The 23890-nt window shown below is 39.0% G+C and overlaps 1 protein-coding gene across 2 annotated transcripts in view; it reads right to left on the bottom strand.

The window, feature by feature from the left end:
• The window catches only part of KCNN2 (potassium calcium-activated channel subfamily N member 2), a 142414-nt gene that overhangs the window by 91667 nt on the left and 26857 nt on the right, over nt 1-23890 (bottom strand). Inside the window, exon 4 of one of the 2 annotated variants that reach the window (XM_024563297.3) lies at nt 1657-2075. The exons of the other annotated variant lie outside the window; for it this stretch is intronic. Coding sequence (XP_024419065.2) covers nt 1657-2075 — 419 coding nt within the window. The remainder of the gene's footprint in view (nt 1-1656; nt 2076-23890) is intronic. 2 annotated transcript variants of the gene reach the window in all.

The following is a 23890-nucleotide window of genomic DNA, read 5'->3' as shown; positions in this document are numbered from 1 at the left end:
TAGCCCAGTTATCAATTAAGCATCAGAGAAGAATAAAGACTTGCCATAAATGTCTCAAAAAACAATCTCTTACTCACTACCTGTTCTTAGAAGCTACTGGAAGATGGATTCTGCCAAAACAAAGGAATAAATGAAGAAAGAGGGAGAAGCAGGACTCAAGGAAAAAGGGTTTTCAACATAAAAAGACAAAGGAAATCCCCGACATTTATTCAAGGTTAAACTCATAGGCTGCCCAATCTACATGAATCTGGTACAAGAATATTGAGATGATGTGGGAGAATTTAGAGATGATTTAGTATAAAATAGATACATAAAAAGTAAGCAAATAAAAAAAATAACTTAGTAAATAAAATGAGGCAATTACTAATTCCAGAGAAAATATAAAGATGCAGGAAAGGCATACTGGTTCTAACATACTATATTGTCCAACTACAAACACAGTTCACATAGTCCTCATAACATAAACTCGGAATGTAGATTACTGGCATTTACACAACTTATTGGGAAGAGAGAAATTACTTTTGGGGGGGGTAGAGACATAAAGGGGTGTGTACCTATAAATGAAAGAAAACTAAAACCCCAACTTACATAAAAATGTAGGTGAAAAATCTAGATGTAGCAATATATGCAGTATCACTTAGAAATATGAAAAGTAATCACCAAAAAAATGTCTACAAAAATTTAAAGTGATTGCTTCGGGAAAGTAGAATTGGGGGAGGGGTGTTGTGGGTTTGTTCTTTCTGCAACAATTCTCATACAGATATTTTTCTTTATTAAACTGTGTATGTGTGTATAAAACTTGGATTTTCAAAAACTAAATTAAAAAAAAAACCTTATTACTACAAAGACCAGCATCCTCATATTCTAGAGTGCTATAAACTTTTCAATTGTTCCTGTCTATTGCTAATTTCAACTTGACTTTTCTTAACCAAAGTCACATGAGATCCACCACCCTCAGGACAGAGCTCCTCCCCTTTATGTACCAAATCTATTTTTGTTTGTTTGTGAAGCAGCAAGGTTGACATCACTGATTAGTTCAGACTTGCTGAGCCGCTCACTGAGAATGTGTGCCCTTTTCTAGCACACCATAGGTCTTCAGACACAGAACACAGACACACTGCTACTTCTCACTAACTGTTGAGAGTTCAGTTAAACAAATATCATCCCTACAGGCTCCATATTATGATCACATGAACGCTATTATAGACAGGCGGTACAATCAACAAACCACTCTGAGATACTCCCTTAAGTCCAGACACCGTGCAGCACCACTTGCCCTCAGATCTCCGTCTCAACAGAAATCAACGCTATAACCAACGAAGCACCAAAATGATTCGCTATAACCACTCAGAAAAAATTCCTGATAGATGTCTCCTCTTCGATTTGTAGGTCTCCAAATTTTGACACAGATTATAAAGGCATCCCTCTATTGCAAACTGATCAAATCTTGTTAATAATACATAATCATCAAGGCACTGCTGGATGCAGAAATCTTAAGAAGAGTTTTGTCGCAGTCATTTAAAAGAAGCCCATCGGAGAATCCAAAATTCTCAAACAGTGAGTCACCATGGGCGTCTAATCAAAAATGTGTTCTTTCTCCCACTTTCAAGGACACCATATGGCAAATTATGTTCTCAGGAAAAGAAACGAACTTACCTTTCACAAGCTCGGACAGTCCATGCGGCAATTATCCACAATGAAATACTAAAAACCAAGAGTACCGTTCCTGGGCATATAGTCATTAAAGTCTTCATAACAAAACGCGTATTGAAGTTTATCTTATTAAGTGCTCCAATGCTTCTAGAGGAGGCATCAGTGAAAAGTTTGCTATGTAAAAGCATGACTCTGGCAATCAGATAGAGTCTTAAGAACATTGGTATAGATAAAATAATATCCACATCAGCGGTGGTTGTGGATGGGGCATAGGAGAAGGCAAGCCGGGCCGTCCATGTGAACGTATAATTCCCAGGTATGGGATGAATAGCACACACCAGTATTTCCAAGCAGATGAAGAAAATACGCTCATAAGTCATGGCTATTCTCCAGTCATCTGCTCCATTGTCCACCATGAACAACTGAAAAAATAAAGTAGAAAAGCAGCTTCAGTATGGCATGAATGGTCCACAAGTGTCAGTGCAGATTTCAAAAATACACAACAGATGACGTTTAGCAATCATGGCAAGCTAGAGGTTATAACTTTAAATGCTAGCCAGGTACACTATTTTTAGAAAATGGTATTCACACAAAGGGAGAATTTCATTTTGTGACAATTAAAATGAAAAACTTGGTACACAGGAGCTGAAATCAGTTTGGAGTCCGTGCCCCTGGATAATCATGTAAGTAACATCATTTTAAAATAAGGGGGCCTGGGTCTATCAGTAGAGCCCCCCCACCCTTAGATGAAGTCAGATGAACTTGCCTGTGACAGACTGTTCTCCTCTTTAAGGGTTTGGCTCTAAAAACCCTTACACAATTCTAACTGCATTTTCAGTGAAAGCTATTTCTGGAGCCTCTGCAATCAGTTATACCCTATAATGCAGCTACACATGAGCGTTCTTGCAGGAATCTTATTCTTGGCTTCAGAGAGAGAATCACAGGAGACCGCAGACGAATGTGGCGGAAGCATTTCTTCCAGTAGCCTCACACTGCTAGATTTTCTGTCTTTTCTCTTCTGCGCTCCCTTAGCCTTCCCTTGGATTATTTGTTTTCAATCTTTCTTTAATAAAGATTCCTTTTGCCTCTTTCTGTCATTCCTCACAACACAATGAAAGAAAGAAAAAGAAAAGAAAGAAAAAGGAGACTGACAGATGGATGGATATACAGATCCTGTATTTTGCCGTGTATAATGCCCAAAACTTTGAGGGGAAAATAAGGATGCGCATTATACATGGGTAGTACCTGAAATACCTTGTATCTGTTCTTGTGTTTTGTAATTATTTTTTACATAAAATTTCTTGTACCATAATATGTTCAAAACTAAATGCTAAAATTCCTTCATAATACAAAAGGTCTTTAAATATAAATAAATAAATAAATAAATAAATACTTGAATTAAAAAATTAAAATGAAAGCTTTTTTTCCTGAAAGTTTGGGCCCAAAACGTGGGTGTGCATTTCATTATACATGGCAAAATAGATAGATAGGAGGGAGGGAGGGAGAGAGAGAGGGAGGGAGACAGAAAGTGAAAGGGATAGAAAAGAGCATTTTCTGTCTTCCCTGGCTTTCCAGTAAACAAGTGCACCGCGCTCTGGGAGTCCATAAACAACCAGAAGCATTTGAAAATGCGTGGTGGCATTTCTGACTGCCACAGTGACTTGTGGGGGCTACTGGCATTTAGAGCCAGGAAGCCAAGGGTGCCAACCATGCTGCAGTTCTGGGAGTCCCACGCACAAGGAAGACCTGTTCGCCCAGAATGCCAGTAGCGCTCCCCCACTAGGAAAGATGACATATTCTCTGCCTTCTGGTAAGTAGCCAGCTTAAATAGAAAGAGATGAAAGCGAGTTGAATAAGAACCGAGCGTTCTCAGGGAATTAAATCATAATGGTTGGCAGAGCAGATGTCCGCTATGGTAGGATTCTATGTACTTTGCTCTTCCAGAGTGAGGAAAGTAATTTCCCCACCATTTTAGATGATTGCAAATTCCCGTTCCAGGTGAATTTCCTGCGGTTCATAGTCACTACTCATGCTGGTATTCAAACACTGCCATCCGTGTTACTTTGCAAGGACAGGGAATGGAGGACAAAATTACTACTCTTTTCTGGTATCTCAAGGAGAGGGAAAACTAGCAGAATCTCTCAGAGACATGGCAACATTTTAACAAATTAAGTCATGACAACATAATGGCGTTAGGTATACCTTCCACATAACTTTTCATCTATGGACCTTAAGGTGCTTGACAGATGCTGGTAGATAATAAAAGCCACATTTTCTAGTTTCTAGTGGAGAAATAGATAAGAAATAAAGCAGCCCAAGCCGACTAGAGACATATTCCGGTTCAGTCCACTGTCTTGAAGATCACGTTGGCGTGAAGGATTTCAGTAACACACACGAGAGACTGTGTAGATGCAATGGCAGAAGGCTTTAAATTTTACATCAGTGAGTGTTTACTGAGTCCTGGATAACTCTGAAGAAATGTGACCCCCAAACCTCTTGAGATGTTTATGTCCAAAAGAATGTGTCCCTCAAACTAGTTCCTTTAAGAGGCTATATATACATCCCAAAATTGGGTTCTGTTACAAGTCACAAAAGAAAAATAGTATTGTTACTTAACTCTACATTTCTGTTTCTATTAGAAATGGTATCACCCAGTTTGTCCACCTTCTTCACCAAACCTGGCTCTGAATGACTGGGCAAAAATCAAATCTGCTCCAAAGGGGCTAAGGATCACTAACTAACACTTCGGGTAATTGAAAGCCGTGCTGCAGGTTCTGAGCACGCTCCCGAGACAGGTTCCCCCACGGCATTGTGGGCCAGGGCAACAGAAACACAGAGAAAGTACTTTCCCAGGTAACTGGGAAAGAAACGCCAGTTTAGATGTACAATTCGGATACGCTGCTTAAAAACAGTCTCCTTCCAGCACTCATGGTACACTGCTCCTCTGACCTCACTCTTCTTTCTTCCCAGGGCCCCTGTCATTGCCCCCTCTGCTCACTTCCCCAACCAGGCTGGTTCTCTCCCCTCAGTCCCATCACTTCAACACTGTCTCACTGGCTTCCTCAGCAGCCCCACCCACCCTCTGCACCTTCTGGTGGGCTTGCCCAGGTAACCTCCACCTGGGACCCGAAGTCCAGTCTGCTTCAGGTGGATGGGAGCTACCACACGCCCATGCCTCAGGCTCAGCTGAACCCTCGTCATCACCTGTGACCTTTCCCTTGTCCTCCACAGCATCTGCTCCAAATAATCATCTTTCTTCTCAAGGGCCACCTTTGTTCCTCATTCTCTCAGTACACTTCCTCCCCAATATCAGAAATATTCTCCATTTCATAGTGTAGCCACAAATTTACCTATATCTCACCCTTTTCTCATTTCCCTTCTCTTTTGCTTTACCTAAAGCAACGTTACACCAAAATCTGATTCTCCTGTAGTGAGAGACTACTTCTTTGTTTGTTTTTCAATTAGAGTTGGCACGCAGTGTCACTCTGTATTAGTTGCAGGTGTCCAACATAGTGGTGAGACAATCGTACTTTACACAGTGTTCCCCCAATATTTTATGTACCCACCTGGCCCCACACACAGTTATTACAATGTTACTGACTATACTCCCTATGCTGTAATTTACATCCTGTGACTATTTTGTAACTAACCACCAATCAGTACTTCTTCGTCCCTTCACCTTTTCCACCCAGCCCACAATGCCCCTTCCCTCGGACAACCATCAGTCTGTTCTCTGAATCTGTGAGCTGTTTCTATTTTGTTTAGTTTCTGTCTCCCTCTTCCTCTCAGCGGACCATGCAAACAAGTGCATCTCTACTGTTCACGAGAAACAGAGGGTCCCCTGCTGGCTGGCCCCACATCTGCCCCAGGTCATCTTCGTTTCCTGCATTCTCTTTCACCCCCAACACTACGATGATGTGTTTGCCCCGCCACTCCAGCTGCACGGCTCTCACAGAGGTCGTGAAAGATACCTCAATTATGAAATCACTCCTTCCAGCTTAATTTTTATCTTACTTGATCTGATACAAATCACTCCTTCCTCCCTAAAAAAGATCTCTTCTTTTGGGTTGTGTGACATATTGCTTCTTTCATCCGCCACCCTCTGAAGGATCCCTCTCAGTTTCCCTAAAAACCACCTTCTCCTCCCCAGCCAAGTGCTCCCGCTCTGCTGAGGTCCGTCTCTGACTCTTCTCTCCGTACTCCCCTGAGTGACCTCTCCCTGCCTTCCGTCTCCACTATCACATTCCTCCTACTAGAAGCTAATCCTCCATCCTCTAAGGACCTTTTCTCAAATGCAAGTTATGTAATCCCATCGCTGTCAAGATGAGAACCATTCAAAGGCTCCCATTCCACAATCCAGTTGTGCCTCACTGCCTATTACTCCCCTTACATCTCCCTCTGGTCGCAGGCTCTGGAACACACCACCCTAATCATGCTTCTGTATGTTTGTGCATATGCTCCAATGGACTAGAACGTCTTTCTGTGTAGCAAATTCTCATTCCTTCAAAACAAAACTCTGCAGTCACCTCCTGTGGGACACTGTCCATGCCACAGCCAAATCTGAGAACTCCCTCCTTTGTTCTACCAAGATCCCTGCCTGTGCCCCCTACAGACGCTGTCACAGAGGACAGTAAGGACTTCTTAGTACGTCTGTCACCCCTGCTTGACTGGGAGGCTCCTTGGGGACAAGAACCATGTCTACCTAGTAGAGGTAAATGCTTGTAAAATGAACTGCCTTCTTATTTCTCATTTCGTATTTACTCCCCTAATGCCTGGATGGGCCCTAATGTTAACTAAATATGCGCATGGAAGAAGAGAATGCTGATGCCCAACACACGTGAAATGAACCTATGGCATTTTTCAAGTTTGCAGGGAACACATCCTACTAAATGCTAGGTCACCGCAGCAGCATAACTTTGCAGTTACCCAGGAAGTCCAGAGAACATTCTTCGTCAGTACCTTCCCCAGGAAAATGTTCTATTCCATAGTTGTTTCATACTATCAGGGATGTAAATCAACACCTGAAATAATTTTACTTTTGGTTTTGTTTTACCACAGTATATACATATTTTCATGCAAAAATTAAGGAACAAATATTTCTTCTACTGTCCACATAATCCCCACTCTTAATTGCTGCTTCTGCCTTTGTTCATTCATTAATTTACTAAATACCCAGTGTACTGAATAGTCACTATGTGGCAGGCACTACGTGTACTGAATAGTCACTATGTGGCAGGCGCTACGTGTACTGAATAGTCACTATGTGGCAGGTGCTACGTGTACTGAATAGTCACTATGTGGCAGGCACTCTGCCACATGTGAGGCACGTGATAGGGTTTACAGCCAAGGAAGGGCTGGCCTCACGAAACTAACTTTCACCAGGAGAGAAGACAAAGTCAAGAGCGCAGACCTACAGCAATTTAATAAAATCATTGTGCCTGTGGACACCGCTAGGAAGGAGACAAACAAAAGATGAAATAGAGTACAATAAACCAGAGGTGGCAGCAGATGTGGTCATCAGGGAAAACATCTGGAGAAGGACCATTTAAGACGAGACCTGGACAGGCCTCATGAGACAAGCCAGTCGTAGAAAGAGCCAGGAGAACATTTTAAGCAGAGGGATAGCGCACATAAAGGCCATGGGCATTATAAAAGCTCACATGCTAAGGAAATTTAAAAAAACGAAAACACCAGAATGCTTGAAACTTAATGATCAAGGAGCAGAGTGAAGGAGATGAGTCTGAAGAGGCAGATAGGGACAAGGTGTTCAGGACCTTGTTGGAAATGGCATCAAGACCGGATTCCGTGCCTTGCCCACAAGGCTCGGTTGGAGCACAGTTTCGTGCACCAAAAGGCTGTCAGTTCAGTTCTTGGTCAGGGCACATGCCTGGGTTGCAGGTTCAATCCCTGCTTGAGGCGCATATGCGAGGCAACCTATCATGTTTCTCTCACATTGATGTTTCTCTCTCTCCCACCTCCCTTCCTCTCTCTAAAAATCAATGGAAACATGTCCTTGGGTGAAGATATTTTAAAAATCAAACTGGATTTCATTCCACATGTTTCAGGAACCCACTGAAGGACATTAGGCAGAGAAATCACGTCATCTGATTTATAGTTTACAGGTCTCATCCTTGCTGCTATGGGTAAACCAGAGTACACAGGGAGGGCATAAATTAGCACATTTTATTGCATCTGACTGGTTGTAGTTGTATCCTCATGCCCTGGACCAGGCAGTGGGGGTTGCCATAGAAATGGAAATAGTGGGTACACTAGAGATACTGTTTGCAGATCTCGCTTGACTTTTCTGATGGGCTGAATGTGAAAGTGAAGAAATAAGAAGAACCACATATAGCTGAGTTCCTACTCTGAAAAACACAGTGGATGGCTCTGCCACTCCTTGAGTACAGGGAGTTGGCAGCGGGGGAGGGGTGGGGAGAGAGGAAAGCAAAGGCTCCTTTTGGCCTCTGTCATCCGAGTATAGATGCCAAGTAGGCAGCAGTATATGTAAGCACTGAGAGGAGGAGTCTGAACTACTGAAATGAATTTGGGAGGCACCAGTATTCGGGTAGTTTTATGAGAACCAAAGAAGAAATGGACCAGTCCTGAGGAACCCCAAATGTGGAACACTACTGGGAAGTCAAGGCACCCTGGGAAGTAGCAAGAAAAGAAAGTATCGTCCTGATCGAGGGTGAAGGCTGTCAACCCAAAGTGTAAGATAATATTGACTCGATTTAGAGATGTTCTACATAGAAATGAGAACACTTTAAGCATCACAGTTATTCAAAACTGATTCCCAGTATTAAAATATAACTATAAAAATATTACCATTGTATTCCATATGATCAAAACAATATATATGATACGTTTTAAGCTCACTTGGGGGGGGTTAGAGTAATCAGAATGACAGATATTATCAACATCTCTATATTCATTTTTCACTTTGATGTTGCTGAGAAAGATTTTAGGGTGAAAGCATGACAGTTTGTTTAATCGACTTTCATTCTAGAGCTATGGTTAATGACCTTTGCAAAAGGACTAAAGTGACTTGCAGGCATAACACAGAATATGCCCTCGGAATAAGAAGGTCTGTCCAGAAAGTATCCATCCATGTACTATGGAAAATGGAGACATTTGTTAAAGAAGATTCAAGATACAAGAAATATTGTACATAGGACAATGACACCTCCGTCCCCTTCAAAGTAGGCGCCTTGAGACTTCACACAGTTCTCTCAATTGCCATCAGGGGCCCTGTCGTATTTTCCTGAATCTCATTGACGCTCTGAAATCTCTTCCCTTTCAAAGGTGATTTTACTTTTGGGAAAAGCCAGAAGCTGCAGGGTGCCAAACCTGAGCTATAGGGGGGCTGAGTCATGGAAGTGACTTGATGTTTCACAAAAAAACCTCTGCAGGAGATGTGATGCATGAGCGGGCACATTGTTGTAATGAAGCTGCCAATCACCAGTTGCCCATAGTTGTGGCCTTCTGAATCATCTGAATAGTTTCCGTGGAGGAATGTTCAAGTTTAATGCAAAATCTGATGCAGACTCATTGTTCTACTTGCTCAATCATTTTGAATGTGATGTTCACACAGTATGTGTGCTTATTCAAGGGTGTCTACCGCCCCCACTGACTAGTACAGTGAAGTCATCATTGTTCACACATGTGCATTCCAGTCCACTCTCCTTGGCTGCCAGGTTACGTTGATGTCACCTAAACCATTCTCATTATATGAATAATGACTGGACTTTTTCCAGACTGACGTCATATATCCCATCACAACTTAAACTTTCCGGTGTAACTGTTTTATACTGGCTCAGATGCCCAAGATATACTTCAAACTCATTGTCCAAGATGAATGGGCAGTGAGAGTCATCAGCAGGAAGAGGGTGTGGAGTTCAGTGGGAGAGTACTGCCACATGATCGGGTTGCCGGCTGGTGTAGGAATCTATGCTCAGCCAGCTTGGGAGAGGGAAGAGTTCAGTGGCAGAAGCCTCAGGTGCCTTCTGCATGTGCTTTTCCTCCTCTGTGAGGTTGCAAGCTGCCTGGCATACAGGTGGCCAATAGACATATGAAAAGATGCTCAGTATCACTAGTCACCAGAGAAATGTAAATTAAAACCACAATGAACTACCTCCTCATACCTGTCATAACGGCGGCTATCATCTACAAACAACACATGTTAGCAAGACTGTGGAGAAAGGGACCCCCTGTGCACTGTAAGTGGGACTGCAAATTTGTGTAGCCACTATGGAAGAGTATGGACTTTCCTCTAAAAATTAAAAATAGAACTGACTTATGACCCAGCCATTCTATTTCAGGCTATTTATCCAAAGAATCCCAAAACACAAATTCAAAGAGATATGTGCGCCCTTATGTCTATTGCAGCACTATTTACAATTGTCAAGATATGGAAACAACCTAAGTGCCCATCAAGGACAAAGAAGATGTGGTACATATATACAATGGAATATTACTCAGCCATAAAAAAGAATGAATTCTTACCATGAGCGACAACATGGATGGGCCTGGAGGGTATTATGTTAAGTGAAATAAGTCAGACAGAGAAACACAAATACCATATGATCTCACTTATACATGAAATCTGAAGAACAATATGAACAAACAAACAAAATAGAAGGAGATTCAGATGCAGAGAACAATCTCGTGCTTCTCAGATAGGAGGAGGTTTGGGGGGCTGGGTGAAAAAGATGAAGGGATTAAGAAGTACAAAGTGGCAGTTACAAAATAGTCACAGGATGTAAAGTACAGCGTAGGGAATATAGTCAGTAATATTGTAATAACTATGTGTGGGGCCAGGTGGGCCCGAGACTTATCAGGGGGCCAGTTCATAAACTACATAAATGTTTAATCATTATGCTGTATACTTGTAAGTAATATAAAGTAATGTTGAAAGTAAACTGTAATTAAAAATAAAAAATACATACTAAGTGTAATAATTTTAGTCATGCACTGATCAAGAAAGTAAGTGTAGGTAGAATAGCCAGGAAAACTCAAAAAAAAAAAAGAGTAATAAGGAAGAAATTATTAAACAAATCTACAATTGAAATCATGTGGTACTGGCACATAAAATAACTGAGAGGCCATAGCAGAAAGTCCAAAACACACCAAATACACTGGGAATTTCACAGTATTATAAAGGTAGACAATCCAATCAGTGGGGAAACACAGTTTATTGAAAAATAACTTGGGACAACTAAGTAGCCATCTGGAAAAACATAGAATGGAAGTGATGTTTCATACCAATACATCCAGAAAAATTCTAGGTGAGTGAAAGATTTAGATACAGAAATGAAACAATCAACAATTTGGAGAAATCATGTAAGAATTATTTTACAAGTTTACAAAAACAAGGCCTTTTAACTCTGACAAAAACCCAGGGCCTTAAAAGATTACAGTGATACATTTGACTATATTAAACTTTTGTTTTCTGCAGCTGGCCAAAACTATAAAGAGAGCAAAAAGACAAACACCAAACCTTGGAGAATATGTTCACAACTATTAGCTAGAGGACTAATTTCCCTAATATATCAAAGTTCTTACAAATCCTTAAGAAAGAGATGAGCAGCCCACCAGAAATATAAACAAAAGACAGAAATAGCAATTAATGGAAAAGGAACTAAAAATGGCTCTTAAAAAAAGCTCAACCATAAGGGACGTGAGATCCATTTTTTTTACCTGTAATATTGAAAAAGACCTAAAAGTTTTATAATACACTATACTAGTGAAGGCATGGGAAAACAGGTACTCTCGTATATTATAGGCGGAAGTGTAAATCTCTACAAGTTACTAGGTTATAAACACACGTTCCCTTTGACCATGCAGTTCCATCCCTTTACGGGAAATTTGTTTTATTGATATATTTGCACATGTAAAAGTAAATACATGTGATCATTTGTTACAGCATTGCTTGTATATTAACAAAAGACTAGAAACAATTTAAGTATTCACAAATAGGGAAAGAGGTTAAACAAATTAGGGAAACTTACAAAATGATCATTAAAAAAGAGGAAAAAAATTTATGTACTATTAGAGAAAGTAGTCTAATAAGTGAGTTTAAAAAAATTGTATGCCAGTATCTGTTTACTTTTGTTAAGTGGAAGAAAAGATATTTGTACTTGTACATGTATAAAATATCTGAGAAAGAGCCCTGGCTGGTGTGGCTCAGTGGATTGAGTACCAGCCTGCGAATCAAAGGGTTGCCAGTCCCATTCCCAGTCAGGGCACATGCCTGGGATGCAGGAGAGGCAACCACATACTGATGCTTCTCTCCCTCTCTTTCTCCTTCCCTTCCCCTCTGTCTAAAAGTAAATAAAATCTTAAAATATATGTATGTATATATATATCGATATATATATATATATATATCGATATATATATACATATCTGTGAAAGAATATTCTAGAAATTAATGATAAGTGTTGCTTAGGGGAGGTGAACTGAGTGTCTGGGGATCAGAAATAAAAGACTTTAACATATTATCTTTAATACTTTTTAATTTTGAAACTATATGTATAAATCAATATAATAGTAAATATAAGAGAAAATGATTACAAAAAAGAGAAGAAAAAATTAGAATGAATGACGTCATCAGACATTCAAATGCATCCCCCAAATAGACTACATATACAAAACTGCAGAACTAGAAAGCAATAGCTGACATTCATAAGGACAGCCCATAGGACCAAACACACGGACTCCAATTTATACTTAAAATATTCCGCTTGCTAAGGCAAAACCTTGAACCATTACATTACGTAACTGTTTCAACACAATGAACGAAAATAAATAAGATTTCTTGGTTAACCTTTAAACCAAACATTCAATAAAATGGAGCTCTTTTTTTTTTTTTATTTAGTTGTTGAATGCTTGTATTTGTAAGGTTCTGTGGATACAAAGATTAAAAAGAACCTCTTGGCGTTTGACGAAGAAGGTGGATATATAGGTGAGTGCTCTCGGTGCCTGTGGAAATTGCTGCCGAGGGGTGAAGAGGATGCTGAGGAGATACAGCGAAGGGTCGGGGAGGCTACACCACAGAATGGGGCGTGGTGCCCGCCCCTTCCTTCCACAGTGGTTGCCTGGACTCTTGACCTAACTCAGGACTAGGACCTTCCAAGTTGAGCTCTAGGTTAATTGGGGAATAAAGGTCTAAAAGAAAACACACAGAAATGTGTTCATCCAAAAAAAAGAGTGCCTTTCCTTAGAAATCAGCTTTTGAATGAAATAGAGTGAAAAGCCACTAAAGAGGCAGGCCAAATTATCAGGTTTTTCTTAATTAAGGCATTGCTCAGACTCAGTCAACAAAAATGTTAGACCACGATTGCCCACCACAGACCAGGTCAGAGGACAGAGGAAGAGAGAAGACTTTTCAATGGTCTCACAGGAATCTCCTCTAAGACCATCAGTGCAGAACTATGGGAGGGAAAACAGAAAGGCTAGGTTCAGAATTCATATTGACTGTCCACTCCTAAGCAAAACTGGGAGGAACCCAGCAAAAGCGATTGTTCGTCATCCCCTCAACACACACCCTGCAGCCCCTCCTCGCTGTGGGGCTCCTGCCCACCCCAGCGGCCCTGTGCACTCAGGGTTCTCTGTCCAAGGAGGAGGGCTTCAAAACTAATGCAGTGAAGTACCAATCACTGAACAGCTAACCGTTCCCTGGGTGGCAAAATCTAAATATCCACTAATTGGGGAGGGGGTTAAATAACTTATAGACATCCACAAAATGATAATTAGAAAAAGATGAGGAAAATTTTATGTACTATTAAAGAACGTCTAGTAAAGAACTGAGTTCAACATACAAACAAGCTATAGGCCACGACTTGAGTAGTTCTGATAGGAGGGAGACATATATGAAAGTATTTGTATTTGTACATAAAGTAATTCTGAAAGTCTATTCTAGAAATTAATGATAAGTGCTGCTTAGGGGAGGAGAACAGAGTGGCTGGGGATCGGAAATGAAAAAGAGACTTTTAATTATATAATCTTTAATACTTTTTAATTTTGGAACCATGTGAATAAATAAATGTTCATAAATAAAAGGGAAATTGAGGGGAAGGCACCATGTAATATTCCATGATGTAGCCTTCCCTGACCCCTTCTTCTGCAGAGGAAAGAACTGGCCTGGAATGCAGAAAACCAAGGCTCAGATTCCAGATATTCTAACTTGCTACATGACCTTGGGAGGTTATTTAAACATCATGGACCTTATTTCCATCATCTATAAAATGGAGATGACATCTGCTGTCTCTGAAAGTTAATTGTAATGACGAATACATACCATGTGCTATGGACAACACAGTTAACTGGCTAACCCAATGCCATTTCCATCCCTCTTCTCTCTTGCAGGAATATCCACTTTCCTAGACTCTTTTGCAGGTATGTGTAGCCATGGACTACAGTTCAGACTGGAAGTCATAAGCAAAAGGTTGTTGGAAAACTAATTAGAAGGCTTTTGCTTTCTTGGATAAAAATGACATCTGGCTAGGATAGCTCTCCTTCTTCCCTTCCTCTGAGCCGAAACAGAGGCAATGCCTGTGTCTGCAGCAGCCAGCTATATTGTGGCCACGAGAGAAAGTGCAAAAGAACCAAGTAATGCCGGCGTTATACCTTAAGCCACTGAGCCAGCAACAACCACTTACCCTATTTGTTTAAGTCTCTATGAGTTGGGTTTCCTGTTAATTTGAGCAGCTAAAAGTATTCCTATATTTAACTTAATATTAAGTTAAAGTGCTGTGTCAAGGTTTATAAAAAATAAAGGATAAATATTAACTTCAGCATTTCAAGGGAAGAATCCAAAACGGATGGCTCTTAAATACTTTAAAGCACAATAACTATTGGGTCGGGTGGAGTTATTTATGGGTGGGTGGTGTTTGTTCATCCCTTTTAAATATCAACCACCTGCTCAGAATATAATGTAGTATGACTCATAGGAAACACACACATACACACAATTTGGAGCCAGAGAAACTTGGATTTAATTTTTGGTGTGACCACTTACTAGCTAAGTGGTTTGGGGCAAGACACTTAATCCCCTCTCAACATCAGTTTGTCATCTACAAGCAAATTAAAATAATGTCACCCTTGTATGATTATTATGAGGCAGCCACCCACTCTGCTGACCCTAGTAAAAATGACCCCATGAATAAGTAATAATAAGTAATAAGTAATAACATGGATCCTCAGGAGGGGCAAGTACATGAATTAAATATTAACTTGTGAGATGAAAGTGAGAAAATTGGTCAGGGAAAAGGAGAAAGGGAAATTGGTAAGGAAAGATAAATTAGAGCAAAGTCAGAATTAAAAAGAGCTCTAGAAACTTTGCACCTATTTTTGAAAGAATTCTAATCATTTGCTGAAAACTATGAGTTTCTGAAATTCTCTTCTTGTGTCTTAGACAAGAGCTTTGTCTAAAGACAAAAATCTAGAATTGTCTAATTCTAGGTAACATCATAAATTCATGCCCTGCAGATCTTAAAACTTATTTAGAATCCCAACTCCCTGTCATGTGGCTTCTCAAACACCTTCTGCTGTCCCGCTCATGCATTTTATACATGCTGGTGTATTATCAGTTAACTATTCTCACACTGCACTTTATGTAACTTGCCTCCAGGATAACAGCTGATGGGGTGCAGATTAGGAGGTGGAGGGATGGAGCAAAAAGGAAAAAGGACTCATGGACATGGACAACAGCATGGTGATTGCTGGGGGGAGGGGAGTAGAAGGGGACTAATTGGTAATGGGAAAAAATACAATAACAATTAAATAATAAATAAATAAATAAAAATTACTTTTGAACTTCTCCAGAAAGATAGACTAATTCTTCTGCCCTTTAGGTTCTCTCAGCAGAAGTGGTATCACAGAAAGCAGCATGGTTCATGGCTTGAGAGCTGGTACTCTAGGATCTAAAAGCAGGCAGATCTTTAGAACAAATATTGCAGAAATCTGCATGGAACCAAAACAACCCCAAATAGCTTCAGCAATCTTGAGAAAGAAGAACAAAGTTGGAGGGATCACAATGCCTGATATCAAACTGTACTACAAGGCCACTGTAATTAAAATAGCCTGGTACTGGCATAAGAACAGACACAGAGACCAATGGAACAGAGTAGAGAGCCCAGAAATAAACCCAAGTCTCTACGGTCAATTAATATTTGACAAAGGAGGCAAGAGCATGCAATGGAGTAAAGGCAGTCTCTTCAATAAATGGTGTTGGGAGAACTGGACTAGTACATGTAAAAAAATGAAACTAGACCACCAACTTATACCATACACCAGAACAAACTCCAAATGGATAATGGACTTAAATATTCGTGATACCATAAAAATCCTAGAGAAAACACAGGCAGTAAAATTTTGGATATCTCATACAGCAATATTTTTGCCAATATATCTTCTAGGGCAAGGGAAATAAAGGAAAAAATAAACAAATGGGACTACATCAGAATAATAACTTCTGCACAGCTAAAGAAACCATCAAAATGAAAAGGCAACTGACTGTATGAGAGAACACATTTGCCATGATACATTGGACAAGGGTTTAATCTCCAAATATATAAAGAACTTCTACAACTCAACACCAAGAAGACAAATAATCCAATTAAAAAATGGGCAAAAGACCTGAATAGATACTTCTCTAAGAAAGACAAATAGATGGCCCAATGTTCAACATCACGAGCCATCAGGTGGATGCCAATTAAAACCACAATGAGATATCACCTCACCATCTGTCAGAATGGCTATCACTACAATTCAATAAACAACAAGTGCTGGCGAAGATTTGGAGAAAAGGGAACCCTAGTACACTGTTGGTGGGAATGCAGACTGGTGCAGCCACTGTGGAAAACAGTATGGAATTTCCTCAAAAAATTGAAAATGGAACTGCCTTTTGACCCAGCAATTCCACTGCTGGGAATATACCCAAAGAAACCCAAAATAAGCAATTCAAAAGAATGTATGAATTATATTCATAGCAGTACCATTTACAATAGCCAAGATTTGGAAACAGCCTAAGTACCCATCAGTAGATGAGTGGATAGAAAAACTGTGGTACATTCACACGATGGAATACTATGCAGCAGAAAGAAAGAAGGAGCTCCTACCCTTCACCACAGCATGGATGGAACTGGAGAGCATTATGCTAAGTGAAATAAGCCAGGTGGTGAAAGACAAATACCATATGATCTCACTTATAAGAGGAATCTAATGAACAAAATAAACTAATGAGCAAAATAGAACTGGAGGCATAGAATCATGGGACAGACTGACAGCTGTAAAAGGGGAGGAGAGTGGGGGGGTACTGATTGAAAGTAAGTAAAGGGATTAGTCAAGAACATTTATGAAGGACCCATGGACATGGACAACAGTAAGGGGACAGGCTATAGAAGTGGGAGGTGGGCCGGGTGGAGAGGGGCAAAATGTGGGACAACTGTAATAGCATAAACAATAAAATATTTAAAAAGAAAAAAAATAAAAATAAAATCAGGCAGATCTAGATTCCACTCTGACATCCACTACTGACTACATCTGTGACCTCAGAAATATCACTTAACCTTTCTAAGCCTCAGTTTAATCATTTGTTAAGCTCTGATTAGAGTATTTGTCTCACAGGACTGAAAAACATCTGAATGAGAGAGTGTTCAATAAGTGTTTCTTTCGTTATAATTAATTTCAGTACTGTGTCAACAGTTGGCTTCCAATGAACGTACTCTTACCTAACTGAGGGTGGAACAGTAAGAGATGGCCAAAGATACATCACTGACTACAGCTATTTGAAAGGATGAAAATCAAGATGAGAAAATGTGAAATAAATAAAATTTCACCATGGTCAGTTTTTTAATATCTTTTCACTGACATGCTGATGTTAACTGTATATAAATTCTGGTAAGCATCCTCAAGCAGTTTTGGGGAAGAAATGGATAAATTCCTAGAAACATATTCTCTCCCAAGACAAAATAAAAAAGAAACAAAAAATCTATACACACTGAGAATGACCAACAAATTTGAATCAATAATCAAAAAACTCCCACAAACAAAAGTCCTGGACAAGAAGAATTTGCAGGTGGATTTTGCCAAACATTCCCAGAAGAACAAACACCTATTCTTCCCATGCTATTTGAAAAGATTCAAGAGGAGGGAAGGCTCCCAAGCTCATCTTACGAAGCCAGCATTATCCTGATTCAAAAACTAGACAAAGACATTACAAAATTAGAAAACTATAGGCCAATATCCCTACTGAACATACATGCAAAGTCTCCAATGAAATACTGGCAAACTAAATTCAGCAATACACTAAAAAGATCACATACCATGATCAAGTGGGATTTATTCCATGGATGCAAGGTTGGATAAATATGCACAAACCAACTAATATAATACACCACATAAACAAAATGAAGGATAAAAATCACATAGTAATATCAATAGATGCAGAAACCTTTTGACAAAATCTAGCATGCATTTATAATAAAAAACTCTCAGCAAGGTGGAAGTAGAGGGATCATATCTCAACATAATTAAGGCTATATATGATGAACCCACAGCTAACATTAAACACAATGGGGAAAAGCTTGAGGTGTTTTCCTTAAGATCAGGAACAAGACACAGATGTATTCTTGCACCACTCTTATTCAACATATTGTTGAAAGTCCTAGCCACAGCAATCAGACAAGAAAAAAAAGGTAAAAGTCATTAAAATTGGAAAAGAATATGTAAAACTGTTATTATTTGCCAATGACATGATACTGTATATTCAGACCCTAAAAATTTCACCAAAAATACTAGAATTGATCAATGAATTCAGTAAAGTAGCAGGATACAAAATACAGATTCAGAAATTGGTTGCATTTTTATATACCTATAATAAATAATCACAAAGAGAAATGTTTTAATCCCATTTACAATTGCGTCAAAAAATAAAATACCTAAGAATAAATTCAATGAAGGAAGAAAAAGACCTACACTTAAAAATTATAAACCGAAGAAATAAATTGAACAAGATACAAATAAATGGAAGCATATACCATGCTCATGGACAGGAAGAATTAACATTGTTAAAATGTCCATACTACTCAAAGCATTCTATATATTCAATGCAATCCCTATGAAAATAGCAATGACATTCTTCACAAAACTAGAATAATCCAAAAAATGTATGTTGAACCACAAAAGACCCAGAATAGCTACAGCAATCTTGAGAATCAAAATTGAAGGTGTCACACTATCTGACACTACAAGGCTACAGCAATCAAAACTGTATGGTACCAGCAAACATACAGAGATACAGACAATAGAACAGAAAGCTTCAAATGAAACCTATGTCTATATGACCAATTAATACAAGACAAAGGAGGCAAGAACATGAAGACAGTCTAGTCAATAAATGGTTTTGGAAAAACTGAACAGATATATGCAAACAAAATGAAATTAGACCCCTTCTTACACAATATACAAAAAATAAACTAAAAAATGGATTAAAGACAAATGTGACTTGCAATCATAAAACTCAAAATCATTCCAGAAGAAAATATAGGCAGCAATCTTTCTGACATTCCTCTTAGTAATATTTTTTTCTAATATATCGCCTCAGGCAAGGGAAACCAAAGAAAAAATAAACAAGTGGTATTCAATCAGTCTAAAAAGTTTTTGCACAGCCAAGGAAAACATCAACAACAAAAAAAAACCCAACCTACTAAATGGAAGAACATATTTTCCAGTGATATATGCGATAAGGGTCAATATCCAAAATTTATAAAGAACTCATACAACCCAACACCAAAAAAACCAAACAATCCAATTAAAAAATGGGCAGAAGACCTAAACAGACACTTCTCCAAAGAGGACATACAGATGGCCAATAGATATATGAAAAGAAGCTCAATGTCTCTAAGCATCAGAGAAATGAAAATTAAAACCACAATGAGATATCTCCTTACATCTGTTAGAATGGATATCATCAATAAATCAAAGAACGACAAGTGTTGGCAAGGATGTGGGGAAAGAGGAACCCTCACATATAAAGACCATAGATGACAAATCCATAGCTAATATTACACTCAATACGGAAAAGCTAAAACATTTGCCTTAAAATGCACTGTTGGTGGAATGCAAACTGGCACAGACACTATGGAAAATAGTACACAAGTTCCTCAAAAAATTAAAAATAAAATTACCTTATGACCCAGCACGTCCACTCTGGGTATACCAAAGAAACCCAAAACACTAATTCAAAAATACATACAGGTGGACCCCCCCAAAACCTAAGATTATCTTCTAGAAATGGGCTCTTTGTAGTATAGGTTTACCCTGCTAGGTGAAGTTCTAGGAACCCATCTGTGCCAGTGTATGAGCTGGTGTTGTTGTGAGAGGCTGCGTTTGGCCTCAGTGAATTTTTTTGAAGAGTATTTCAACGTGTTTGCCCATGTCATGATGGGTGATTTACAAGTGCATCTGCCTACATCACAGAGTGTTCAGCAGTATTTGACCAAAAACGGCATGACCCCCATGCTCCACTCCCCTGTTCATGCAATCTTGCCCTGAGTGACTTTTTTGTTTGTTTTCCTAGATGAAAAAAAGTCCTCAAAGGGAAATGTTTTGCTGATGTGAAAGAAGTGAAACAAAAAACAGCAGAAGCTCTAAAAGGCATCAAAATCGACAAGTTCAAAAACTATTTTGAGCAGCAGAAAAAACATCTCGATAGGTGTATTGCATCAGATGGAAAGTACTTTGAAGGTGACTGAAGTTTAAACATCTAACAATAAATACACAATTTTTTATAAATAAATTGTTTTTTGGGACCCCGCTCATATACACCCTGATTTTACTGCAATATTATTATAATAGCCAAGATATGGAAGAAACCCAAGTGCCCATCAACATATGGGTGGATAAAGAAGTTGTGTTATATACATTAAATGATCACTGAACCATAAAAAAGAATGAAATCCTACCAGTTGTGACAACATGAATACACCTAGAGGGTATTATGCTAAGTGAAATGAGCCAGACAGAGAAAGACAAATACCTTATAATTCACTTATATGTGGAATCTAAAGAACAAAATAAACAAACAGGAAATGGAAAAGATTCATACATGCAGAAAAGAAACTGATGGTTGACAGATGGGAGGAGGCATGGAAAGCTGGGTGAAAAAGTGAAGGGATTAAGTACAAATTGGTGGTTACAAAATAGTCACAGGGATTCAAAGTACAGCATAGGGAATACAGTCAATAGTACTATAATAACTATGGAGGGTATCAGGTGGGTACTCGAATTATCAGGGGGGTCCCTTCATAAATTATATAACTGTTTAACCACTGTGCTATATACCTAAAACTAATATAAGCTAATACTGAATTTGAACTGTAATTAATAAATAGAAATTGAGGGGGAAGGGAGTGGGTTGAGGTGGAAGAGGGTATAAGGGGGATAAACAGTAATGGAAAAAATACAATAAAAATTAAACGGTTAAAAAAAAGAGCTAGCTAAAACTAGTTCACATTTTTTATCTCATTTGCCCTTGTAACAGTCCAATGAATGAAGAGGCAATGGAAGGAATTTGGTTATGTTCACATTGTAAGTTATTGAAAAACCTGAAGCTAAAGTTCAAGTCTTCTAGCATTCACAGTATTTGAGGGCATTAGGTCTAACTGAAAAGTTGGATGCAGATCAAATATTTATAAAGCAAATAACCACTTACCCATTAATTTACATTATTATTTCTAAAATGTCACATCTTTACTCCCTGATGATTTTAGATGACAGTAGCTCCTTGGACTTCCTGCTTCTCTGGCAGAAGCAAATACTTACATAAACTTGCACATTTGCATTTAATGCCCTGGGGTAACAGAAATAGACTCCTTCCTAGTTCAGGCTTTCTCCAAGTTAGATAGTCTTCACCCTGAACAGTTTTTTAAAACTTTGGTTGTACAGAACCACAACTTCCATACATTACTTGAGATGAAACTTGAAAGCTGTTTTAAAGTGTGTTTAACTCACATGTTAATAGGGCAGTCATGGCTTGTAACCTGTTACATGTATGATTTCATATAAAACACACAACCACTCCGGAAGGTAGATACGATTTGCTCCCCTACCTTAGGAATGAGGAAACTGAGGCTCAGGGGGTAAGAAACGAGTCAGGGTCCTATGGCACTGAAGCATGGGGTCAGATAGAAACCCGGGCAATCCAGCTGTAGAGCCTGGGACCACAGTAAGGTGCCTGCTGCTCATCAATGCTTAGCCAGCTACAAAACAACATTAGGAAGAACACAGAGACACTACTAGCGACGACATCAAATGAACTCATGTAATATTGACAAGTTTGGTTCTCTAGAGCCCTAGCATTCAGCAATGGGGAAGAAAACAGAAAACTGAAGTAAGAGAACCATTACATTCAGTAAATCAGTTCCAGTAAATCAGCTGTACTTCCTATTATTGGCGAAGAGAAAAGACTCATAACATACAACATATACCCACACACTCTCTACAAAGCAGGCACAAGGTCAGAAAAGACCCAACAGTCTTAACTGACTTAGTGAAAGACCGAACAATCTTGTACATGTCAATCACCAAATGACTTCACTGTGTTACAGCACACGGCAAAATCTCCTGTTTCGAGTAATGGTGCTGACTTTAACACAGGCTCCATGAGATTTAATCGATCCTCTTTTTGGAGAGGATATACGCAGTGGCATAGAGAATCATCATGCCTATGTCTAAATTTTAGAAATATTTCTATCTAGATTGTTAAAATAAAAATTGATGTAGAATAATGGATTATAATATTCAAAGCTCTAAGGGTCAGTCTCAAAGTCTACACACAGATAAAGTATCTTTCAGGGCACAGAGGTGTGAGACATTTGCAGAGACAACGTAAAGAGTAGAAGTGGCTCATTCAGGACATGCTGCAAGCTAGAAAAAACCAGAACTCAGAAGGAAGGAGATGGAGAAGCGAAGGAACAAGTAAGCGTGCTAGGAAGTGTCTGTAAAAACTGACTGTAAATAATTGTAATCATCAACCTCATCAAAATGACTCAGCTGGGTGAGGTAGGAAAAGCAAGATGGAAAGAAAATACTGGGCGTCAATAACATAGATGAAGGGAGGGAGATTAAATGAAGGCCCCCAAGGGTTGTTACATTATGTGGAAGAACGATAGAAATTCTGATTAACTTCAGACACCATTAAATATACACATTTGGTAAAAATTTAAGGGTAACCACTAAAAAAGGGAATCAAATTGTGTAATTTCTAAGTTGTCAGAGGAAAAACAGAGAATTTTTGAAAATCCTCACATCATCCAACATAAGGAAAGAAAAGAGAAAGAAGCAGTGAAAAAACATGACAAACTCAAAATAAATGTCAGAAATAGGTATAAAAAGAACAGCTGCTATAATTAATGTAAATGATCTAGACCATACATCCAAAATATAACGTAGAGTGAAAAGATGCAAGTTGTAAAATAGTAGATACAGCAGAGCATCTATGAGAAATTTAAAGAATTACAAATACTACACAGACTGTTTATAAATGCATTTATACTTAGTGAGCATATAAAGCATGGACTGGAAGGGTACACACACATTTCTGAATGGCAGAGGCCTCTGCAGAATGAAGGAGAAAATGAGACTTGGAACAAAATGAAGATTATTTCAACTTTGGCTGTAATGTTCTTTTTCACCTTTGATACATAAAATCTGGGAGGGAAAATGTGAAACAAAACCTCTACTGCTGACAGGCAAGAAGCCGGAGAGCCTTTGGGAACAAATACTTCTGAAATGTCAAGGAATCTAGACTCGGAGTCCCCCTTGCAGCCCTGGGCTGGGGGCTTTCTTCTTCTTTCCTCTTTCATGGACAACAAAAAGCTCTGTGGGAGCTGAACCCAGTGAAGAAGCTGTGAAAAGAAGAAAGTCACCAGAATGACTCCGTGAGCTCACCCATTCAGAGTCTGGGCAACTGGGAACACAGCCCAGAAGCATGTGATACAAGAGCAGGTAGTCTAAGTACAAACCACAGGAAGAAATTTTTCTAGTTGTTTTATTGTTTTTTTTTTAATTTTCTAAGATAAGCCTTCAGAGTCAGTTAGAGCATTATGAAACACGTTAAACCTAGTCTGATGACAGTCAACGTTAAGCAAAAATGCACTAACTTACTTTTAAAAACATTTTACCTGACTGTGTTGTGGCTGCCATGAGTTGCTATATTAATGGTTACTTTTCTGAT

Source organism: Desmodus rotundus, chromosome 1 (assembly GCF_022682495.2).
Source record: "Desmodus rotundus isolate HL8 chromosome 1, HLdesRot8A.1, whole genome shotgun sequence".
NCBI lineage: Eukaryota > Metazoa > Chordata > Mammalia > Chiroptera > Phyllostomidae > Desmodus > Desmodus rotundus.
The sequence above is the reverse complement of the archived record's forward strand: the minus strand, read 5'-3'. Positions and strand labels throughout refer to the sequence as shown.